The sequence below is a fragment of the Lonchura striata genome, chromosome 9 (assembly GCF_050655825.1).
Source record: "Lonchura striata isolate lonStrDom1 chromosome 9, ASM5065582v1, whole genome shotgun sequence".
Lineage (NCBI taxonomy): Eukaryota > Metazoa > Chordata > Aves > Passeriformes > Estrildidae > Lonchura > Lonchura striata.
Window position 1 is genome coordinate 1510661 of NC_140711.1, and position 23008 is coordinate 1533668.

The 23008-nt window shown below is 39.2% G+C and overlaps 1 protein-coding gene across 6 annotated transcripts in view; it reads right to left on the reverse strand.

Annotated features, from left to right (window-relative positions):
• Positions 1-11555: 11555 nt before the first annotated feature.
• CLSTN2 (calsyntenin 2) overlaps positions 11556-23008 on the reverse strand; it is a 350034-nt gene continuing 338581 nt past the window's right edge. For all 6 annotated transcript variants that reach the window (XM_085587480.1, XM_031505652.3, XM_085587484.1 and 3 more), the window contains one exon: positions 11556-22668. In XM_085587480.1, coding sequence (XP_085443606.1) covers positions 22465-22668 — 204 coding nt within the window. In that variant the 3' untranslated portion in view covers positions 11556-22464. The remainder of the gene's footprint in view (positions 22669-23008) is intronic.

A 23008-nucleotide genomic window follows, 5' to 3' on the forward strand; every position in this document is an offset into this window, starting at 1 on the left:
GAGACTGTTGTCCCAAAAAGAAGCAGCTGTTGGACCCTCGGCTCCAGGGGGAAATGGAAGGGATTGAGAAACTGAACTGTTGTTTTTCTTAGGTCCTTGGCAAAGCATCCTTGGAAAGAAACCCTATGAGCAGACTGTCCACGCACGGTGGTGAGAGCACTGTGACATGGAGAGGAGAGTGTCACACTCACAGATTCTCTCCGGGCGGTGCCATGTGTAACATGGAAACACAAGAGGTGGCAATTTTGTTTCCTGGGGGTCTGTGGTGCAAGGGAGACTCCTCTCTCCCTTAACGGACTGAGTATCGATTATATTGGTTATAACTTTGTTAAGGTTCCAAGTTGTGTCTCACTGTGGTTTGTTGGTGTTGGGGTAGGGGGACGAGGAATATTTTGGAAGGTTTTCATTTTGGATTTAGTGTGTGTCTTTTATAGTAGTAGTAGTTTAATAAAGTTTTTCCTTTTGTTATTAAGCTTGGGCCTGCTATGCTCTCTTCCTGATCACATCTCAGAGCATTTATTTGGGAAGGTGCATTTTCATGGGGGCACTGGCATTGTGCCAGTGTCAAACTGTGACAAACTTCCAAAGAGTGGCACCTTTTGAGCATGTCTCATACCCTTATAGAGACATAGATCTGACCACTTTTGGTTTTGCTTTGGAATAAAGGGAGATCAAGGAAGCCAAAATCAAGGCTCACACTTTGTCCTGGGTCTTGCTGTGAACCTTATCCCTGTGACAAGCACATTGCTGCTCTCAGTTCCAACCAAACCTTCTTTTTGCTGTACAAAAGCAATCAGCATCAAGGACCTGATGAACTAGAGCTGCCTGCCTATCTGTAACTTAATTGCTTGTAAATTTGTAGCCGTTGCAGTGAGTGTGTTTCTGAGTGTGCCATGTGCAGTGTCCTTGAGAGAGCAGGCTAGGGCAGTGGCAGCTTGCCCGCTGACCCACAGCTGTGCAACTGCAAGGCCAGGGAATGTGGCAGTATTACAGTGGGGCCTACTTGGGCAGGACACAGCTCGTCTGGCTGACACTGGGGATCCTAACAGACTTCAGGAGAGCATGGAGTGCTTGGCAATGGGCAGAGCTTCCTCACTATACTGAAGATACCTCAGCTGCTCCTGCCAGTGCAGGGTAGGTTGGAACAACTTCTAACCAGCAAGTTGCATACTATGGACTGTGAGTGAGGGTCTGTAGTGATGCAGAGGTCCCAGGCAGGTACAAAGGAGAGCTGCTTTATTGCAAAAACCAGGCTTTCTAAGCAGTCAGGCCCTTCTCAGTTACATAGCTTTAAATCATAACGTAGTTTAACCAACCACCATACACCACGATGTGAACACACGATGGTTATAGAATTTGTTTTTCTACTTCTAATTCAGCTGTGTCACTTTCCCATAGTCCTTTTCTACTTAGCCAAAGTAAAAGGTCTCAGCTGTGGTTTTACAAGGCCTTCCTTTTGCAAGGTTTTACCTATATGCAACAATGGAGTTGTAAAAAATTGAGTCTGAGAATAAATGTATTCATCCACCTTTTATTTAAGCTCAAGATGAGTTTTATTTAAAGGGAAAAAATCAAATCCATGAGGGAATTATCATTCTAAAAGAGCCACTGTGGATATACAGTTGTTATGAATAAATTCAGTTTTGTATTAAAAATGTTAATTAAAATGCTGTAAACTGTTCAAACCCCATTAAAATCCCCTTATGTGAACCCTTGTTATGTTTCCCCCTTGCCCCGCTTGCCCTTCACTTTGTGACCGCCGGGATTTTACCGCCGCTGCTCCCCAAAATGGCAGCCGTGCCAACTCCGGCAAATATGCAAATCACGAACCGAACGCAAAATCCCGAAAAGAGCCCCCAGGACAATGAGCCACGCCAAATTCGGGGCCGCGGACCGGATCGGACAGTCAGCAAGAGGTCCCCGGACAGCGCCGGACCTGCGGAGTAGCCACCGACATGCTGCCCTAATATAAATAGTGCGACTGCAGAACCAGGATCCCGGGCAACGAGCCGAAAATTGCCTTCCTGGGCATGCCCGCGAGGACAGAAGCCCCGGTTCTGCTGCCTAGCAGACGCGATCTCCTCCTCCTCCTCCTCCGTGTTGCCACGTGGGAGCAGCGGCGCTGTGCGTGACCCCTCGGGCCCCCAACCCAGAGCTGGTCACTCAATAAAGGCCTTAAAAAGGAGCGGGTCTCCTGGCCCATTTATTTTACAGTGGAAACAAATGTTCATCTCTGTTTTGCTGATACTTCTATAAACAAAAACATTTGTTCTGTTTGTCCTACAGCGCTGTATTGAACTTCAGAATTGTGTTTGCTTCAAATTCATACTTAATGAAGCATAACTTTTATTAATAGCAGCTATGAAATCTAGATAGTGTAATAGAAATTTCATCTGGACAAAGAATCTGACCCAAGTAGCAAAGACTGGCAAAGCCCACTTGTGATGCACTCCAGAGATTTCAATTCACTTCCTAATGAGAGTATTCATGAATCACTACTCACATAAAGAGAAGCCTGTTTCTGGATAAGAAAACCCATTTACATGAGCCAAAGGATGTCTTAACAACAGTGAGGTACAATGCACTTTCAGACAAGCTTTCAGACAAGCTTGCTACAGAAAAATGAAAAAAAAAAAAAATCGAGTATTAAAAGTCATCCTGACAGGTTTGGAAAGCTAGGAGGATATTTTTAATAGGCAACTCTTCCTTTGTGATGATATTAGTGGGACTTTTGATATCTTGGTTATCCAGAGGCTTTTAGTAGGCAGCAGTTAGCCTGAGCTAACAAGCTGTGTGAAATAAAAAGTGACTGTATGGAGCTTAGGACAGAGATTCCCAACCTGACTTTCCGGCTCCACCAGATCAGGGCCAGCAGCCTTGACTATCCTGTTCTGTGCTCTGCAAACACATCCTCTGGGTTTCCTGGCACAACAAGAAAGCAGTGCTCCTAGGTTTCCTTGGCAGCACCTGTGGTGCTCAGCCCTTCCCAATCCATTTGCCTTTGTATCTTGGGAAATCCTTCACCTCTGATATTGTTTATCCACAGATAAACTGCTAAAGTGTTAATCTCAGTTGATTGTGCTTGTCAATCAGACAGGTTGAGTGCCTTACATTCCCATCTCATCCTCTGTTCCTGAAGAAACAAAACACTTTACAGAGTTAACTAATCAATAATGAAGTGCATTAGACAAGCAGTACCTGTTTTGTTTCATGTAGTTACTGATCTTTGTTGACTGAATAAGAGCCTTGGTTTAAGGCTAGATATTTACTGAGAAATATGGGAGAAGAGGGGACAAATAGTATATAAAGAGATATGCATTCTACTAAGGCAAATCTGATACAGTGCCTAATTTGGATCCTCCAGGTTTTAATAGGTGAAATTTAGACACCAGGGAGACAGTGTGAGTTCTGTAATTTGAAAGGGTTATGAGGGATCTTATCAAAGCATGTAAATATCTCAAGACACGGTATAGAGGAGTACTGGGTCTCTGCAGTGGTGTTCAGTGACAGGACGAAAGGCAAGGAGTACAACGTGAAACACAGGAGGTTCCCTTTGAACTTCAGGGAACACTTTTTTACTGTGAGAGTGTTGAACAGTGGTAAAGGGTACCCAGAGAGGTCTGGATCCTTGGAAGTGTTCCCAAACCATCTGGACGTGGTCCTGGGCAGCCTGCTCAAGGTGTAGGGACCCTGCTGGAGCAGGGGCTTGGTCAAACAGACCCCCAGAGGACCCTTCCAGGCTCAGCCATTCTGTGATTCTGTGACACAGCACTACCTCCACAGTACTAGGCCAAGAGTAAATAGATTTAGCATTCAAACTGCAGTGCCTCACCTGAGGTAGTAAGTAGTAATCATTGTGGGTCTTGAGGAATCTTTGTGTCTTTCAAATTCCCAGGTATGCCATGAATCTCCTGGTGTAGTTTGGTCTATGATTTTCAGGCTTCCTTGGTTATAAACTATTTTAATCAGTGATCAAGATGACTCTTGATCTCCACTGATGCCCATACCACATGTCTCATTAATACTATTGCAAGTTAAATGTTGCCTTTAAGAAATTGCAAAATCTGCTTTTCCCAAAGAAACCACCCTGGCATTTATTTTTTATAGGAAAAAACCGAGTGTTGTAAAAAAAAGAAAAAAAAAAATCTGTGATGAATATAGTTCTTTCCTGTGTATAAATGTCACATAAAATGGTGTGAATTGTCACACTTGTGGCTTTAGTGTTGTTGCTCTAACATAAACCAACCATGTCTCTTGCTCCATGGTTTTACGCTGCAAGTGGCAATTTTCCCAGTGTAATTGAACACACAATTGCCTTGACTGTGCATATAAAAAAAAACCTGTCTACTTGAATATTACATTTGAGGACTGCAACTAAATGCTGAATAATCATATTTTAAATTTTAGAAAGCTATTTGTTATTGTAACTTGATCTCCACAAAAATAAGTACAAAATAATGCAGCACTCCCTGTATTTAAGAGCTTTTTTTAATCTGTGATTCCACTGAAGTGCCCCAAAATGCAACCACTTCCAGACTGAGTGGACGTAATGTGAAATTCTAGCTAATTTCTTGCTATGTCACACTTAAATGAAGATGGAAGGCAAAGTTAATTTTCCCTGTGATAATTATTCCACTTAGAATGGGGGTATTTACAAAATAGTACAAAAAAATATCAGTCTTCAGTGAAAATCAGCAAGCAAAACAACTTTTGTGTACTCTAGACTTTTGAGATAGCATAAATAAAATTGATGCTTCCTACTTTAATAGGCCTTTTGCATTAATAATTATTTTGGCTAAATGTCTCAGCTTTCCCTTAGCATTTACTTAAACGTCAGAGGAGCATATTCTGCAACAATACTGTAGTCTCTGAAACCCAGCACTTCGGGAAAAATGGCATTTATTTTTTGTAAAAAGAAACCTAAAACAATGCTGCCATTAAACTGAAAAAAATATATGGGATACAGGCTTTGAACTCAAACTTCTGGGAATAATATTTTCATAATTTCTACACTATCTTTCCAATTTCAAGTCTCTCCCCAGCTCTGTGGTTGTTATTGTCTTCCAAACAAATGTAGTATGGGAATGCAATGCTGGTGACTGACAATTTTATCCTTAGATATAAACCTTTTAACTGCCTCAGAAGTATTGTATGTTCAAAAAAGTAAATAAAAATGTTGCATTCCAGCAATCCGTGGAATGAGGCCTTGTCTCATTGTTGGATCATCCTTACAGGAATATCACCAGTCAGAGTCAAAGTAGGACTCAACATTTAGATTTTACTTTTTAAAAGATGCTGTGCTAGAAGGAGGAGCCCTGAGAGCTGTGAATTTCAGAACTCCTCTTGCTGTCCTGCGTGCACCACACTGCTTCTTACTAGGCTTCATTCTGTCCTCTCGGGAGACATCCCCTACCAGCATTATGTACTTTTCAATTCTTGCTTGAGTAAAACTGAGATCCCCAGCATATACTGTGGAATTTTGGAGCATTAGATTTAATGGATAATATGATAGAAAGTATTTGTAGTTCCTTAAGTAATTTTTGATGTTGTATTTCTTAATATGAAAATAATATTTGGTGTCCAAATCACTTTATCAATACTTATGTTAATATTCAACAATTGTGTTACTGTTTATTCTAGTGAATTTCTAAATGTCTCCTCATCCACTGTAAGAGCTGGTCCTAATGTTTATAAAATCAGAGACTTCTATAGCCTGTGATAAACAATATTTTTAGTATTAAACATTCCCTAATAAGTAGATATGGCCATATCTATATGTACTTGTAATGCATTTAAGGAGAAAAATTATATTCAGTGTAAGTAATGAATTGATTGTCACTGTTGCAATTATCTTCTTTCTTTGGACAGAACCTTTCACTCTTGGATAGCTGGATATCACCCTCTGATTCAGTCTGTAAAGGAGCTGTAGGAGAACAAGATTTGCTTGTAATGGCAATATTTATGATCTGCAGTAAATGTATTTGGTTAATCATCTTGCCCTTTAAGGTGTTATGTTGGGTGGGCCATAGGCAGAGTTCACATCATACATGAGAAAAGATAGCCAGAAAAGTTTTTTTTAGATCCATCTCATAGGTGGAAAAACTGCAATACAAAGGGGGATGCAGACTCTTATGAAGGTGACAGGCAAAAAAGACAGGAAATAGAGTCTAGGTTGAAATATTTGAGGCTCATCTCTACCTGTTCTGCCCTCACATTGCAAGTATAAGATTTCTATTACTGTGATCCATTCTGTGGTATTGTTCATGTGAATAAATCCAAGTGTCCTTCATGCTACACTCTATAAAACATGCAGTACAAAAGACTATTCCCAAAACCTTACAAGGTAAATTTTAACAGACCACAACAAACAGCTAAATCTCAGGCAGTGGAGAGCAATGAGACAAAGCTGATAAGAAGCAATGCCTTTTTGGAACTGTTATTCCCTAAAGAATAGCTGTTTCTATCTTGAATAATATTTTACTCATGAGTGGCACAGAAGAAAGATTCAGAAACTGGAAGGGTTCTTTTACCCACAGAAAGGCAGACTGTGGATTTTACTACTGAGAGCTCTTCCATATATTTCATCTACAGAGAGATTAATTATTTTGTTCTTACTGGAATTGCTAATATTATAATTAATTGAGATGGTGATTCCTTCTGTCACAGATATCTGCTTGAAGGGATGAGACGGAAATGTACTGCAGTTAAATGTAGAAAGCTCTCAGATACAGGAATGGATGTAAAATGAGGAAAAATAACCAATCCTCTCCATAAACTAAATCAACCATTACTTCAACACAAAAATATCTTGCTTGTTCTAAGGATATAACTGAGCTTGAGTCGTCACTTTGGTCCTCTCAACATTTCATTCCTGCCTATCTTCTGTGAAGATACAAGCTTACAAATCCTCAGTTTCTGCTCTCTTCCTTCACCACTGCACTGAAAGACAGCAAGAGCAGACAGAATCCTTCCTTTTCCTTTGAAAAAGCTGCTGGCAGATCTAGAAGGGGCTAAAAAGAAAGCCCTGCTTACAGAGTTTTACTAATCTTAGAGACACAGCTGAACTCTTTCACTAAATGCTAAATTTCTAAAGGTTTTGCTTATATTTCTATGTGAACTCTGTTTTAAGGATGATGTTTGCAATAATATGCCTAAATAATTTCTTCCTCCCTTTATCTATGATTACTTTCAGGGAAGTTATAATTTTTATTTTTTAAAGTCAGACTAGAAAGACATTTCAAACCCTTTAATTTAAAATACAGGAAAAACAACTCCCAGTTTTTCCTCACTCCAAACTCTCTAGTGATTTTTGTGTGTAATACATGACTCTGTCAATGTCTCTTTGTAACACCATTGACTCTACAGCACATGGCATCTTATATGGTCTTGGGAAATTCGGTCTTTGGATATAGCTGTGGTCATGGGTGGTCTTGGGAGACGCCAGTGTGTTAATTTTATTTTACCAAAATCTTTTACATAGATTTATTTTTCTCTCTTGACCCCTGCAGCAATTTTTCTCATTCACGTATGTTTGTGAATCTTTTTTTTCAGTGGTGTTTTCATTTGGGCAGGCATTTCTGATTGAGAAGTTAGTGGGATTTACAGAAGTCACACTGAAAAATTCGGTCTCTCTGGAGCTTCCCTGCTGGAAGGCACACTTTGATTCCCTTGGTGAGCTTTCCTCAAAGCCCTTTCATGCAGAAGCAGCCAGGGAAGTGTAAAAACTGCCTGTGGTCTTACTTACTAGTCTGTCCTATTTTTGTTGAGAAACATCAGACTATAACTTCTTACTTGAGGGGAATGAGAGGAGAGACAGGAGGGCTGTGAGGGAGAGCTGCTGATGTGGTCAGGGCACAGTGCTGAAGCCAGAAGGAAATATTTGGTCACTGACACAGCCACTGTGTGTGGTAAAGGCAGCAAACCTCACAGGCTCCAATCTCTGCTGCCAGGCTACAGTCAGTGCATTTGTTGGAGTCAAACTGGAATAACTGTAAATCAGAATTTCTAGACCACTAAGCCATTTGCTGGGTCCTGTATTCTGCAGAAAAATCTTCATTACATAATGAAGGCAGATATGAATCTGTTGTTGCTAGATCTCTTCCTGATTGTCTTAGCATTTCATATATGTTATTAGATCAACTACAACTTTTTAAAACATAGATTTCTATGAGCATTTGTCCAAAGCCAGGGACCTCATAAAACAGGAAAGCTGGACAAGACAGAACACACATCCAACCAATATGATTAATGCAACGTTCTCCCTTTATTCAAGGGAAGATGGCAGTGTATATACATTTCTATATAGTTTACAGTTTACAAAGGCACTCTCATTGGCAAGCTAACTTTGTTTATCATTGCCTTAAGGTGGTCAGGCTTTTCACACTGCAGCTCTACTCTAATTCACACTCGGATAGCTCATTACTTTGTAGTTACCTTAACATAATTTCTAACTGTGCCACAACTGAATTTTCACTGCATCAAAGTTTTCTAAGTGCAATCAAGGCTGCTTATCAGGGGCCTAGTCTGAGTGGGTAGCTCAATTCTCATTCCAAACATAAATCATGCCCTCTCTCTCTCAGAAATTCTGTAACATTTGTCTATATGTGTCTATTTGTGATCCATAAATATATCATAGAATGGTTTGGGTTGGAAGGCACCTTAGAGACCACCTTGTTCCACCCCCTACCATGGCAAGGACACCTTCCACTATTCCAGGGTGCACCAAGCCCCATCAAGCCTCGCCTTGGACACTTCCAGGGATCCAGGGGCAGCCACAGCTGCTCTGGGCAGGGCCTTCCCACCCTCACAGGAAAGATTTTTTTTCCCAATGTCTAATCTAAATCTACTCTCTTTCAGTTTGAAGCCATACAGCAGGGAAGAGTTAAATCCTACTTTCTCTTTCTGGCTGTAATATCTTTTTTTCCACTTGTTTTTGGCACTAGCACCAGCTGCTCATTTCCTTTTTTCAGTGTGGTAGAAGACTGCTTAAAGATTGTCATAGTATTAAACAATAGACTGTGAATAAGCAAATAAGTGAAAAAGCCATTTGTATTATTTAGGTTTTAATTTTCAATTTTTTATTCCTAGTGTATTTTTTGTGTAAAAAAATCCTGTCAGCTTTGTGCATTTGTGTTAGGAGGCTTTGAGTAAGTGGGGAAGGTGTAAGCAGAGTGTTTGACTACTTGACACATATTTTTAAACAGGTTAAGCCACCATGATTTATTTATTGTAGGTTCTCAAAATTCAGGAACAAAGGTCACAGAGGTTATTAGAAAACCTGCAAAGTTAACAACAGTTTGGAATTATGAATAGAATTAAATTATAAATACAAATTATTTTTGCTAATAAAATAATAAGTTAAAATTGTTGTCTTGTCTGTAACAAGAAATAATTCTTTTCAGAGGGTTGTGGAAATCCTAATGCCGTAACTCATATTTCTGATTTTTCAGGAGGTCTTCAAGAAGTCTCAAAATTAAATATATTATCACTTTATGACTTAATTATTAGCCAAAATAATTTTCTTTTATATATTTATGAATTGTCACAAAAAGAGGAAAACTTTAGACTCTTCTGTAAAAAGCCTGTAACTTGTTTTGTTTCTTTGAATCACTGCAATTTCATTGTAAGTCATTAAGTTTAAATTCAGGAGTTGTAAAAAGCACCTTGTAAATTTTGAATAGGTTCTAAAGACTATTGAAATTGCTGGAAAGAAAATGCACTGTCCAAGACTTCACTGACTTTCATGTCTTCCCAGGTCATTGCATAGTAGATGTATATTTTCTATTAAGAGACCATACCAGGACTTAATGGTTACTGTGGTGGGGACTAATGTGGGGTATAATTTTTTTCCTTCCTGTTATTTTGTTAACTAATGACACACAAAAAGTAAAAACCTATATTGCATGGAGGGGAGTGGTGGGGACTAATGTGGGATATAATTTTTTTTTCCTTCCTGTTATTTTGTTAACTAATGACACACAAAAAGTAAAAACCTAGATTGCAGGGAGGGGAGGGGAGGGGAGGGGAGGGGAGGGGAGGGGAGGGGAGGGGAGGGGAGGGGAGGGGAGGGGAGGGGAGGGGAGGGGAGGGGAGGGGAGGGGAGGGGAGAGGAGAGGAGAGGAGAGGAGAGGAGAGGAGAGGAGAGGAGAGGAGAGGAGAGGAGAGGAGAGGAGAGGAGAGGAGAGGAGAGGAGAGGAGAGGAGAGGAGAGGAGAGGAGAGGAGAGGAGAGGAGAGGAGAGGAGAGGAGAGGAGAGGAGAGGAGAGGAGAGGAGAGGAGAGGAGAGGAGAGGAGAGGAGAGGAGAGGAGAGGAGAGGAGAGGAGAGGAAGTCAGGAATTGCTTTCCAAGGAGGGAAGCATAATTAGATTTAAGAACTTTTTTTTCTATTAAGAAAACAGGCCTTGCAGCCATGCAGCCAGATAATGGTCCCAGTCTTGCTGGGAGCACACTCAGCACAGCTACTATTAACGAATATTTCAGACCTTCAGAAAGTTTTATTATTAAAAAGTTTTATTATTAAAAAGTGAAAGTGTCTGTATTTAATCCCAAATTTTATACCACAGGGAATTGCTAAGGCTGCCGCACTCTCTGGATGTGAAATGCAGTAAACAGGGACTTATGTTTGGAATCTTTGAACTCTTAATACCAGTCTGCACCTACAACGACACAGGACTGGGCTCACTGTCCCTGTATAGGATATGCATTTTCCCTGACTTTCCCAAACTCCAGCCAGCCATGGGAGGCTGTTCCACTCAAACAGGGCTGTGAAGGCTGATGTTGCCTCCAGCACTTGCTGTGTTCAGTGTGGCACAGCAGGGGTTGGAGGCAGACCTTTGGATATCCAGGTTTAGCTTTTGCTTGTCACTGAGATTGCTGAAGTGGGAGATAAACCCTTCTGAAAATTGGAAGGGACTGAATTGCATCTTAGACCTTATTTAACTGTGTGTGGTAAAAAAGTGTGCATGATGAGTTTGTGCTGTGCAGACCAGACCTGAGGTAATCAGTGGAACATCTTGGAAAAGAATGAGATCAAGCCTGAGGAGCTGACAAGGAGGGGAGCTCCAGACAGAACAGACGGCAAAGAGACATCAGGCACATTCCCATGTGTGATGAGATCACATACATCACTTACATGTGCTAATGCAATTCATAGGCTGGTGACCCATAATTAGGTTTTTCCCCTTGTACTATTTCAGATTTTATGTGTGCAATATGCAGTATATTCATCCTTCTCTTTAATATTTTATCATCTTCTATCGCACCAAAATGAAGAGGGAAAATAGATGGCCATTAAATATAAATACCAGCAGCTCTTCAAAAAGTTCCCTTTCCCTTGCTTCCCTTTCTCAGCAGCAGCATGAAAGGTTGTGTAGATGCTCTAAAATTGGACTGAGTCTTTTGACATGGCATTTTCCTCCTTAGGAATTAGCAAGAGAGATGGCAGATGTGGGCCAGATATTTAATCTTTGCCGCCTGAGGTGTGTTAGTGTTTAAAAGTTATGTTGGAAATGAGAAACATCCCAATAATCAGTGAAATAAAGATTACAGAACATTACTTTTATGTGAAATTCTAAAATTATATTTATTGGCCAATTCACAGAAAGTGCTGTAGTGACCACAAAAATTACTTTGGTTTTATACATGTACGGATGTACAGAACAAATTTTTAAATAACAGACCTATTTGGAATATGAATTTAATCAGTCCTGTGGAAAACATATGGATACTAACAATTTTGAATTCATAAATGACTGTGCAAATTGACATGGCTTTTATGAAATACACCACTATACCATGGAGGAGCTTTGTACAACTTCTTTCTCTATGTAAAAAGTTAGGGTTTGTGTACTATATTGTCTGTCAAAATTTACTGTACATTTTCATTAAGAAAGGGTTGTTTTGTGTTTTTTTTTGTAAAGAGCTGATTAATATATATAAAAAATAATTTCATATTAATATTTTCATTTGCATATAGTCATTTAATTCATTGTACTGCATAAATTGTGTAGATTCATGCTTTCAGAAATGCATTTAACATCTGCAACAAGACATTTCAAGATACGGTTTATGGTCATTTCACATAAACTACAAGATATTTCATGTAAGAGCGTTTTTCCTGGGCTGAACAGTCTGTTGGTTTGAGACACATTTACGGAGTACAACCCTTGTATGTACAACCATACAGCATATGTTTATTTAATCCCTTCTCTGGTATAGTTTTCATTATCCATAGAAGTGGCCACAACTACACAGAATTTGGACAGCTAGGAAGCAATCCCAAGCTACAAAACTCATGCTGCCAACTGCAGTTACTGCTCCTTAACAAGAACTAATGCACTAACATGGAAACAATCTGGCAAATTACGAACTGTGTGGGAAAAATTGTACATTTTTGCAGGCAGATGAAATACCATTTTTACTGTCAAGAGATGATGACACATGAAATAGAATTATCCCAGGCAATTAGAGCACAGCTGTTACATTCAACATGATGAGATAATTTCTCAGCTCTTCAAAATCCTACACCCTCAGTAATATCTAACTGTTTAATAACTGTATAGTTAAATCTAACTAGAACAACCCCTTTCACCAAACTGCAGCACTATTCAGGGTGAGTATCTGATTCCTGCCGTGTTGCTCATCACAAGTCATGTTTTACAGCTCCTTGCTCAGGAATTCCTCTTCTTTTTCCTCTCCTTTGTGTTGCAACCTGACCTTACAAGACTCATTCATCTTCCCTCCTGTCCCTCAGACTTTGGGTACTCCTCATGCCATGGCTCATTTTGGGAAGGTGGGCAGAGCAGTGGCGGCAAACAGCCAATGCCAAGGAAGTAATTATTTGCTCATGTGACCTAAACCCACTCCTGGAAATTATTTTCCTACAATATGGTTTGCACAATTTACACCCACTAGGGACATAGATGTGCTGAGGGAAGCAGAGAGCTCCCTAAAGTCACCCCTGGAACCCTCAGTGTTCCTGCTCTCCCCTTTACACCAATCCTTGCAGACAGCGCAAATGAAGAAGAAATCAAATTCTATTTCCCTTGGGTTTTAAGTAAAAGTGGCTCTTCCAGCACAAGTATTCCAGTTCTGGTTTGGAGTTCAACTACAGGAAGCAGGAGCAGGTGAAGAAAACACATCAATGAAAAGACCAAAGCTGCCTTTGTACATCTTCTCTGTTTGCCTGTGTGGCTTCTGAGCCAGAAAACACAGGCTTGCTTGGGAAATGATTGAAAACATACTGCATGGTCATCATGCCAGCCAGAGACCAGAAATGGATCACAAATTTGCAATATAAGGGTCAGCATGACAGTAATCAGAAGAGCTGGCAAAATTATATTTCTTTGTAGCAGTTAGTGCCTATCTAGAAATCTTGAGCATTTGTTTTAGAAAGTAGGTGCATTCTATTGACATTTGAGGAGAAGCAGTATTATCTGTCTTAAGTGAAATTACTAGTTAATAGCTGCTGTTAAGTGTAGCAACCCTTAAAAACATGGGCCCGTGAATGACAATGTCTGTTTTCACATTAATGACAGCAACCTAATTTTTAACAAATTATACTTTGTATTACTGTTTGCTTGGCTGTAGTGTTTATTGGTTGGCTTTGTTAAATCATACCCATGTAAAAGACACTGCCAAATTCATATCATATGAGAACTTATCCATGGATTACAAAAAAGATTTTTTAAAAATCAAGTTTCAATTTAAATTTATTGTTTAAACTTTGACAACTTATGCAGTGACATCAGCAACACAGAACACCTTAACAGAGTGAACTGACAGTGACTCATTTAAGGAAATACTAGGGGATTTAGTTTGTATATTAAAGACATCTCATGAAAAGGTAAGAAACACAAAACTCAAGGAATGAATTGGGATGAGGAGGGATTCACAGATTCTCTAGTAAATTACCAAAGGCAATGAACTTGATAACTATCTAAAAATATTCAAAGGATATAAATCATGGCTATAGGAATTATTAAGAGTGGTGCAAAAGGGTCTAACTGGGACTAATGAGATAAAAATTATAAAGAGGATTATTTAAATTAATTTTCAGGAAAAGCTTTCTAATGGTGAATTCTAATAGACTCTAGAACAATCTCCCAGGGCAAGCAGTAGAAGCCCCAGGCTTAGAAACATTTAAGTAGGTTGAAGCACCCCCACCCCTAATGCTAAAAATATATATTATAGGAAAGAATTCTGCACTATTAGCATAATACTCTACTTGCACTACTTTTTCCTTTTGTCTACTAATATTTATTTCTAGGATTTGAAGTCTACTATGAACTTTGAAATACACTGATGTTGAGATGAAACAGTTCTCAGGAAGCCCACCCATAGTGTTTATTACCCTGCAAAGCAATAATCCACCTTGGTCTGTCTTCCCATCCCTGTCATGATGACCCTTTGAACAGAATTTCCTGTTAACCACAACCAAAAATTTACTCAACTGGTGGTGCAGTATTTGTAACAGAATACATACAAAACCCCCATCTCGTTTCAGATGTACCTCACACTTTTTTATCAGTTTGTGGAGAGGCCAAAAATAAATGTGCCAGTAGTTGATTCTGAGAATGGAAGCAATAACTTCAGCTCTCAGATTGGCACAGAGATGGTCATTATCCTTAAAAAGTTTTCTATTATGTATATTTTCAAAAATCAGGATTCCTAACTGTGTGGCCATTTAGGAGATTGTATCACCACAAATAGTTTACTTGGGGGCCTTTTCAGTATGGAATATAGTCTGTCTGTCTCCAGCTCCTCATCAACCCATAGAGTATGTTTGTTGTAGAAAATCTCTAAAACTAATCAACAACTCTCTGTGGGCAAAAGTTCAATTTCTTACCTCAAATTAAACTGTGTGGTAAACTGTACCCTCAGACTCAAGTCACAGCAGACAGAATGTTTGTCCCAAGCCCCCTGGGCTGGCCTTGGCTCTAAATTTTTCTGTTTAATGCACACACAGTGTAGCAACACCTCTCATGGCCCTGCTCCTTTCCCAGCTCTGCTGGAGGTGCTGTAACTGGAACTCAAGAAGGCAACTTTAGCATCAGCCAGGCTAAAAACCTGCAAGTTCTCCTTCATCATCACAGCCACCACCTCCCCTTGGGCACCATTCTGTGATTTTCTTGTACACACATGTATATATATGCAACACACGTGTGTGTGTATCGCATCTATGTCTGGTCTTCTCGGAACCCTTCGACATCTGACATTCATTCTCTTTCTTGTTCATTGTGACAGTGTCAGTTCTGGCATGGAAACAGAAATTTTTTCCATTTTCTTACTATTTGACACTCAAGCTTTTATGTCTCTTTCTTTTCTACGAGATCAAATTTCAACTTTTTTCACATAACTGTAAACTCTTTCTGTTATTCATGCAATATTCTCTTCTACTTTCCTGTTCACTCTTCCTTAAATAATAATTTGATTTTCTAGTGGAACTGACTGTAGTTGATTCATTCCACATTCTGAAGAGCACTCCCAATTAAAACAACTGTCCACCTTCTCCTCCACCATACATTAAGCAGTTTGTAGACAAGGATTTATTGCCAATTTCAGTGCTGGTTTGAAATGTCATTGTAGTCACAGACTTGGTCAGGGTTGTCTGATCAAGTCTTTTGTACCTGTTTATATATTTAGGTTAGGCAGGAGTAGAAAAAAAAGACACTGTAATTTTAATAACTTTTTGCTTTTCCCCCCCTTAGTATATCCTGAAACCTTCAGCCAAAAATAGTTTTATGGGTTAGTACATGAAAGGACACCTGGAAAGAACTTTATACCCAGGTGGGAAGTTAAATGCCTCTGAAAACCCGAAACTGTATCCAGATTTATACAAAAGAAATAGGGTTGCAGAAAAGCATTTTACTCCCATGAAATTTTCTGGGTTTCTGAAGTACAAGGATGGAATACCATTGTAAAATCTTTGTTCCCTATTTGGAAGCTTCTTCTCTTTGCATTTGGCAAGCTTTGTGCACTTTTCCCAGGGAAAGCTGAATGATTTTATTGTACAATGTACTTAACTGGGAAAAAAACTGCTTTTTTGTTCTCAGCACAGATATAAATAGTGACAGTACATGGGCATAGAGCTTCAACAGCTGATAAATGCACAATTTCCCCATGAGCTAGTACTGAAAATAAGAATGAAGGCTTTTCCTGAACTCTGTTTCACAAATTTGCAGTGCTTCATGCTGCTGAGTGTGTTTCTTTAGAGGCAGTAACTAATAAAGCACCAGCCCAGAGCTCTCCACTGTATCCATTGTGTCTTTCCCTCTGCATGTGTTTGGAGTGCTCCATCATGGAGGGCTGGTAGCAGAGCTGCAGGAGAATTATTGAATTATGGTTCACCACCAGGCTCTTTAACAGGACTATTCCAAAGGATTCTAGCAGCACTGTTCCTGTTGCCAGCAGAGACATGGAAACCATAACGAGCAAAGAGCTGGCGATACCTACTCCAAAGGCAGCAAAATGCCTCTAGGGAAAAAGAGTACCTGCTCTGGTGCCTGCCTTTTCATCACCAGGAATGAAGTTATGAACATACAGAACTTCCTGGGTTCATTTTATTCGGCAAAGTTTCAGTAATGAGGGCTACAGTTGTTTATTACTTTAAAACTCCTATCTTAGACAGAGGCTTATGAAATTAAAGCCCTTGCTCCCCTTTTGTTTTTGCACTGTTCAAGTACTGTGTATTTTTAATTTGTGACCATGTCTTTTTCAGAGAAAACCAAAATCAGAAAGAACATACCAGGCTTGAACCTTGCTAATCCTACAAAGGTGATGAATTATAATTACTTTATGAGAGATCACTGGAGCAATTTTCCCAATATATTTAGCAGAAATATTTCTTGAGACTGGGTGTGTTAAAAAGTATGATTTTTGCTCTGCAGTAGCTTTAGTGGTTATCTCTATTCTTTGTATCTTTATTCTCCATGCTAACAAAAATGAAGTTGGATTCCAGGAGAGTCTAGCAATCAGAAGTCTGATCACTGGATACACAATCTAAGACATGCAGCTTTAGGGAAACTGATCCATTTCAGTTTACATAACATCTCACATATTGCTTGTTATGCCTTTCTTTATTAAAATATATATATATATATATATATATATATTTGACCCAAATGTACAAATATTGTACAGGACCACAGATTCATGGTGCTGTAGAAAATATTACAAAGTGTAATGATTTGGTGCATGAGTGTGTGGGTTTCTCTGGAAGCACCAAAATCTTGGAGGAATGGGCTGGCTACTGTTCCTATGGCAGTTTGCAGTGGCACTGGAATGCTGTGAGCTGGACAGGCTCTGGGGGCAGGGAGGCTGTGCAGGAACAAGGCCTGGCAGCTTCCTCTGCTGTGCTGAGAGGGAGAACCTAGTGCCAATGGTGATACTGGCTGGAGCATGAGAGAGATTATACAACACTGGATTATGTACAACCAACAAAAATTAATTTAGTAACTTAGAAGGTGGTTTGATTTCTTTGGCAATCTTTTTGATATTTATGTTTTGTCATTTAGGGTTTTTTCTCCTGTCTCCTTAGATTTACTCACTTGGTGTAGAACTACTTTAAGCAGTTGCTTAAAGGAAGAAATCAGTTCTCAAGGCAGACCCTGATAAAACCTGATATACCCTCTGAGACTGGGGATATCCTAGTTTTGAGGTATTTATTCTGGTCAGCATGTGTGAATTAAGGGAATGGGAAGCCCCTTAGAGGAGATGTATTCAGTTTTGTTTCCTCTCTCTCTCTCAGTATCCATATGCTTTTGCAAATATCCTTAGTTTTGGTGCTATAATTTCTACTCCAGTGTACCAGGTGCAGCTCCATCCCACCAGACCTTTACCTGCTGTCACCCCAGTAAAGTCTTTCCAGGTGCTGTTCTGTGGAGATGGAGAGCTGTGGGTACTGGCACCAAAACTTTGAGAAGAGGCAGTGTTGGGTCCCAGTGCACTAGGACCCCTACGAGGGAGAAAAGTAAAGCTGCCTCTGAGGTTAAAGCTGGGGAAAGGGACAGTTGAGACACAAGTTATTTATTATTTATATTTTATCAAAGCTCAAAAGGCTTTTCCCCAGTGCAGTAAGGGCTGCTACTGCATTACCCTCTGCCCATCCTTCGCCTGGGGCTACTGATTTCCCATGGCATTATTTTGAATTATTTTGAATTCTTAGTTTAGGGTCAAGCAGGGACAGCTCCTGCAATTGAGACATTAGATTTCAACCACAGCAGGAACTTCAGAACTCTCTCATCCTTTCTGAGCCTTACTTTGTTCCAAAATGGAGTAAGGATGGTGCTCAGCAAGCTCAGCACCACTATATGCCAGAAAGAAAAATAAACTGCTCCCTCCCATTAGCCTCTGGTGAGGTAAAAAGCAGTCCCACCACCACTGCAAAGTATTACCTGTTGGAATGAAAAAATAGCAAGAGTTTATTTTAATTAGTATTAAAGATGTCACAAACCTTACATCTATTTCTAGATGTGTAAGCCAATGCGGTAAATATTGATATTAATCTAAACTGTGCATTTTAAAGTTTACTTGCAAAGATAAAATACCTGTGGAAGGGGTAGAAATGAGAGAGAAATGGAAGCTATTAATCAACAATAGCCACTAAGGCAGTTATATTAATTCAGATAACATCTTCAATTTGCATTTTTAGGTTTTACAGCTTTTCCCAGCCTTAGATTAGAACTCCAGAAATTTAAGGGATCATTGATGTGATGTCATTTTAGACATCTGTTGTCACCTCTGAATTCCTGGTGCCATGGATTGTGGGTACCTCTTCAGAACTGCTTTCTTTGGATAGACTTGTTTATTGCTAGTATAAAAAAGCCACCTCACCACAAGACAGATCCTGAGGGGCTGCAATGAGCACTTGGAAGAGAACAGAGCTGGGGAAAGGTTGGAGCACCAGGCTGATGAGAAACAGCTGAAGGAGCTGGTGGGACTCAGCCTGCAGAAAAGGAGGCTCAGGAGGGGCCTTTTTACTCTCTCAAACTCCCTGAGACGAGTCTGCAGCCAGGTGGAGCTGGTTTTTCCTCTCAAGTAACAAGTGATAGGACAAGGGCAAACAAGCTCGTAGTGTGCTGGGGAGGTTTAGACTGAATATTGGGGAAAAAATTCCTCATTGAAAGGATAGTCAGGTATTGGACAAGGCTGTCCAGGGCAGTGCACAGTCGCCATCCCTGGGCGAATTCCAAGACATGTGAATGGGGGACCTGAGGACATGTTAGCAGTGGGCTTGGCAGTGCTCAATGACCTTAGAGGTCTTTTCCAACTGAATGGTTTTACAGTTCTAAATGGTTTTTTCAGGGGGAAAAGGAGAGAATTTTGGCTTTTGATTAGGGGCAAAAGAACCCCACGTGGGTGTCTTTATGTACATATGTGTGTATATGTTCTCGTTGGTTTTTAAACAAGTAGGTTATTGTCCTAGGTGACATTATGGTGCTTCTATCTCCAATCGTGTGTTCTGTTTATGTTTGATGTTATGTTCTGTGCCTTCAGGACATAATATATTTTTGGAGGGGATGCAATTTTGTTAGAGTTGTTTTAGAAAAATTGATATTTCTTTGATTTTCTAGTAGTAGTTTTGCTCAGGAAACCACTGCTCTCAGTGGTATACAAATATTCTAGGGCCCATTTTGTGAAGAAGTACCTCATTCTCACTGCCATTCTGTGAAAAGGATGTTTCTGTTTATTTGAATGAAAAATGCTGCATAATGTGCTCCAGTGTGTAATCTAAAATAAGTACAATGATGCATTTAGTTTGCTGAATATCTTACTGCAAACCAAGTTTTAGTGATAACACACATGCCTGTATGACTTTGCTTAGGTTTAAAAATGTAGATTTATTTACAGTAGAGAAAATACTTTGTTTCCTTTTTGTGTAATGTACGAGTACAAACTGAAAAGATGTGCTTCCAGTAGCAAAAAGTTTACATGGGGAAACACACTGATGAATTCACAAACATATAAAATAATTAAAGGCTGTCAATAAGGTTGTAAATTGCTGTTTTCAAGTTGCCCTAATATTTGCTATGATAACAGCAACAACAACAATAATAATAACAATAATCAGGAATAACAAAAACTTTAAAATAATTTAAGTCCAGTTTTAAATCTGAAATTGACTTTTAAATATCTACATTTAATTTTGAAATGTTTTCTGAGCAGAAAGATTTGCTGATACATGCTGATAACAGGCATCATGAAGAGCCTCCTTCATGTCACTAAAAATTAAAACTGAGAAATTATCTAGGACACTAGGATGGTAGGAACTGATCTAACATAACATTTTGTTCAAGAAAATCAGAAATATTAATATTAATTTTTTATTAGACAGAAATTGTGGACATACTTACAGTTGTTATTCCAGCAGATAAAATGTACTTATATGGCCTTGATTCTGCACATATTCTTCTAAGTTTAATATGTGTGACAGAATAAAATAAAACAGGATTTATAACAAAAGAAATCTGCTGTATTGCCAGTCTTAACAGCCATGTGACATGATTGCTGGCACAACAAATAAAAGCATGATTATCTAATTTTAAAATTAATATATATTCTTCTTTCATTTACTTTCTAGATATTCTACTAAAGGGCCTAGTTGCTGTCAGTATTTCTCTTCAGCTACTAAATGCGGAAAATGGAATTACAAAAATCCCTAAGCACACTATATATTTCCTATATCCCACGACATTCAGGAGCTGTTAATAAGTCAGTACTGAGGGAGGTGGGTACCCTTAAGATTACTCCAAGTACCCTTTGCAACATCAGCCACCATTCAGGGTGTTCAGGAAAGTCCTGTTGTGGCAAGACTGACTGGGAGAGTGGAGAAGAGGAAGCAGCTCATTTTAAACACCGGATTACAAAAGCAAAAGTCAAAGATGAAATTGCAAAGAAAACAAAATACTCAGGAAAATAACCCAGACAAGCCACTAAGCAGCATTCACTTCCATGCCATTTTCTTTCTATGCATTGGAGCAGCTACCCCAGCAAGTGCTGCAGCATTTGGTAAGCAAAGCAGTTGAAAGGTACTTAAGGGGACAAAAACCACACCACACAGATTAATCAACACATTGTATATGTAGCTCTGATTTTTCCTTTTTTTAAAATTTTTAAACAGTGTTTAAGAAAAATATTCTGTGTTGCCATAACAAACTAAAATGCTCTCTCAACCTCTTAAGATTTTACTTTTTGTTTTCAACTATTTTGGCTCCAAGTAGGTTTTATTTTTCCTTGTCTTCTTTATAAAACCTTCTCTCAACATAAATGGCTTCAGGCAGAAGAAATAAGGGAGAATTATGAGCACAGAAGAGGGCTCACAGTCTTCTTCCTTTCCCTTGTGCACTACAGGCAGGCAGGAGTACAGAAGAAATAGGGCATCATGTTTTTATATAGTCAGACAGGAATTCCAGCTGGCATTCACTAAGCAAAAGGGAATGTTTTCCTCATCTAAGATAATTGTTTAAATCCCAGCCATACATAGCTATGGAATAATGGGGTCACTTATTTTCCACTAGTTCAGTAGGATGCTGCAGCAAGCTAATGGTTCCATAAGATAGTTTAAAGCATTGATTTGCTGCAAATTGCTCAATACTAATGATAATAATACTAATTGCTCCATAACTAATGAGCAGCTCTACAGATTTTCAGTGAATCAATCCCATTAGAATTTACAGTTTGCATATGACCATATTACTCAATCTATGGACACAGACTGGAGGCTTTTTTTATTACCTTCATCAGCCCTTTCTTGTTGCTGTTTTTCTTAAACTTGTTTTTAATTTCAATTGATAGATTGGATAAAAATCTCTCTCTTGAGGGTCTGACAGCATACCTGAAAAAATACACCATCCAAGTCTACATAAGCACACATGCATCTCCAGTCAAGTCTTAGATATTCCCTTGCAGAAGATAGTTAATATCCAAAAGGCAGGACGAGATGACAGGTGAAATTTAGCCCCTGTAGTACTAAAGCCTTGCCCCAGTTTAAAGGTGTATTTTAGTTTTTTTTACACCTGTAAAACTGTGAAGTTATATGGCAACTGGTATTTGGACCCACAGAAGTTATTCTACACAACAAGCTGAAATCTCTCCTGTGTGAAAAAAGTAGTAAAGGCAAAAACTTGTATGGATTGAGTGATAGGACTTTAGTCACACATCTGCAGGGTAGAAACAAAATTTGTTAGCAAGCATACCTTGCTTTGTTAGAAGCAGGGTATGCTTGCTAACAGATCAAGTTCTGGATTACTTTATTACTTTGTGTGCCAGGAGGTTTGTACCATCTTTTCCCCATGCTTTGTAAGAAAGAGGTCAGTTCTATCATTATCAATTAGTACAACAAGATCATTTTAGGCAAAATAGTTATAGGCAAGCAGAAGTTCAAATCCTCTCAATGAATTCATAGACTCTGAAAAAACATTGTATTGTTTTTTTACAAAAGAGCTGTGGCTGGAGGGCTGTTTGTTATTAGGGAAGTGTTGAATCATCCCACTCCAACTGCTCTTGCCTAGTGGCATTCTGTTTGTCTCCCTTTCGGACAATCACTTCCTCCTCTTCCTCCTCTTCCTCCTCTTCACTGTCATCTGATTCAGCACTGGTTGTGTCTTCCTCTTCATCGTCTATGTCTTCTTCCTCACTCTCCTCTTCTGTCTGGTGTGGCTTTTCATATTTCTACAATACATTTAAAGAAATAAGACAGTAGCAGAAAGGTGCCTTCTTGACAGCCAGAGCTGTCTCAAATGAGCATTTATAAATGCTAACATGCTGGGCAAATCTGCTTTCCATCATCATGTGATTATTAAGCATCCAATTTATACAAGTTGGTAGCAAATATTCAAAAACTACTGCAAGAAGAATGTAATGTCAATAATCAATCTGTTTTTTAGCCACACTAACAAAATTTAAACCTTCAACATCAGCTTCTTTAAACTGCTGATGATTTCCCCTCCTTTTAGTGTATAAATGCTTACGTGAAAAAGTTAAAACCAAAGGAACTATATCATCTTGGGTA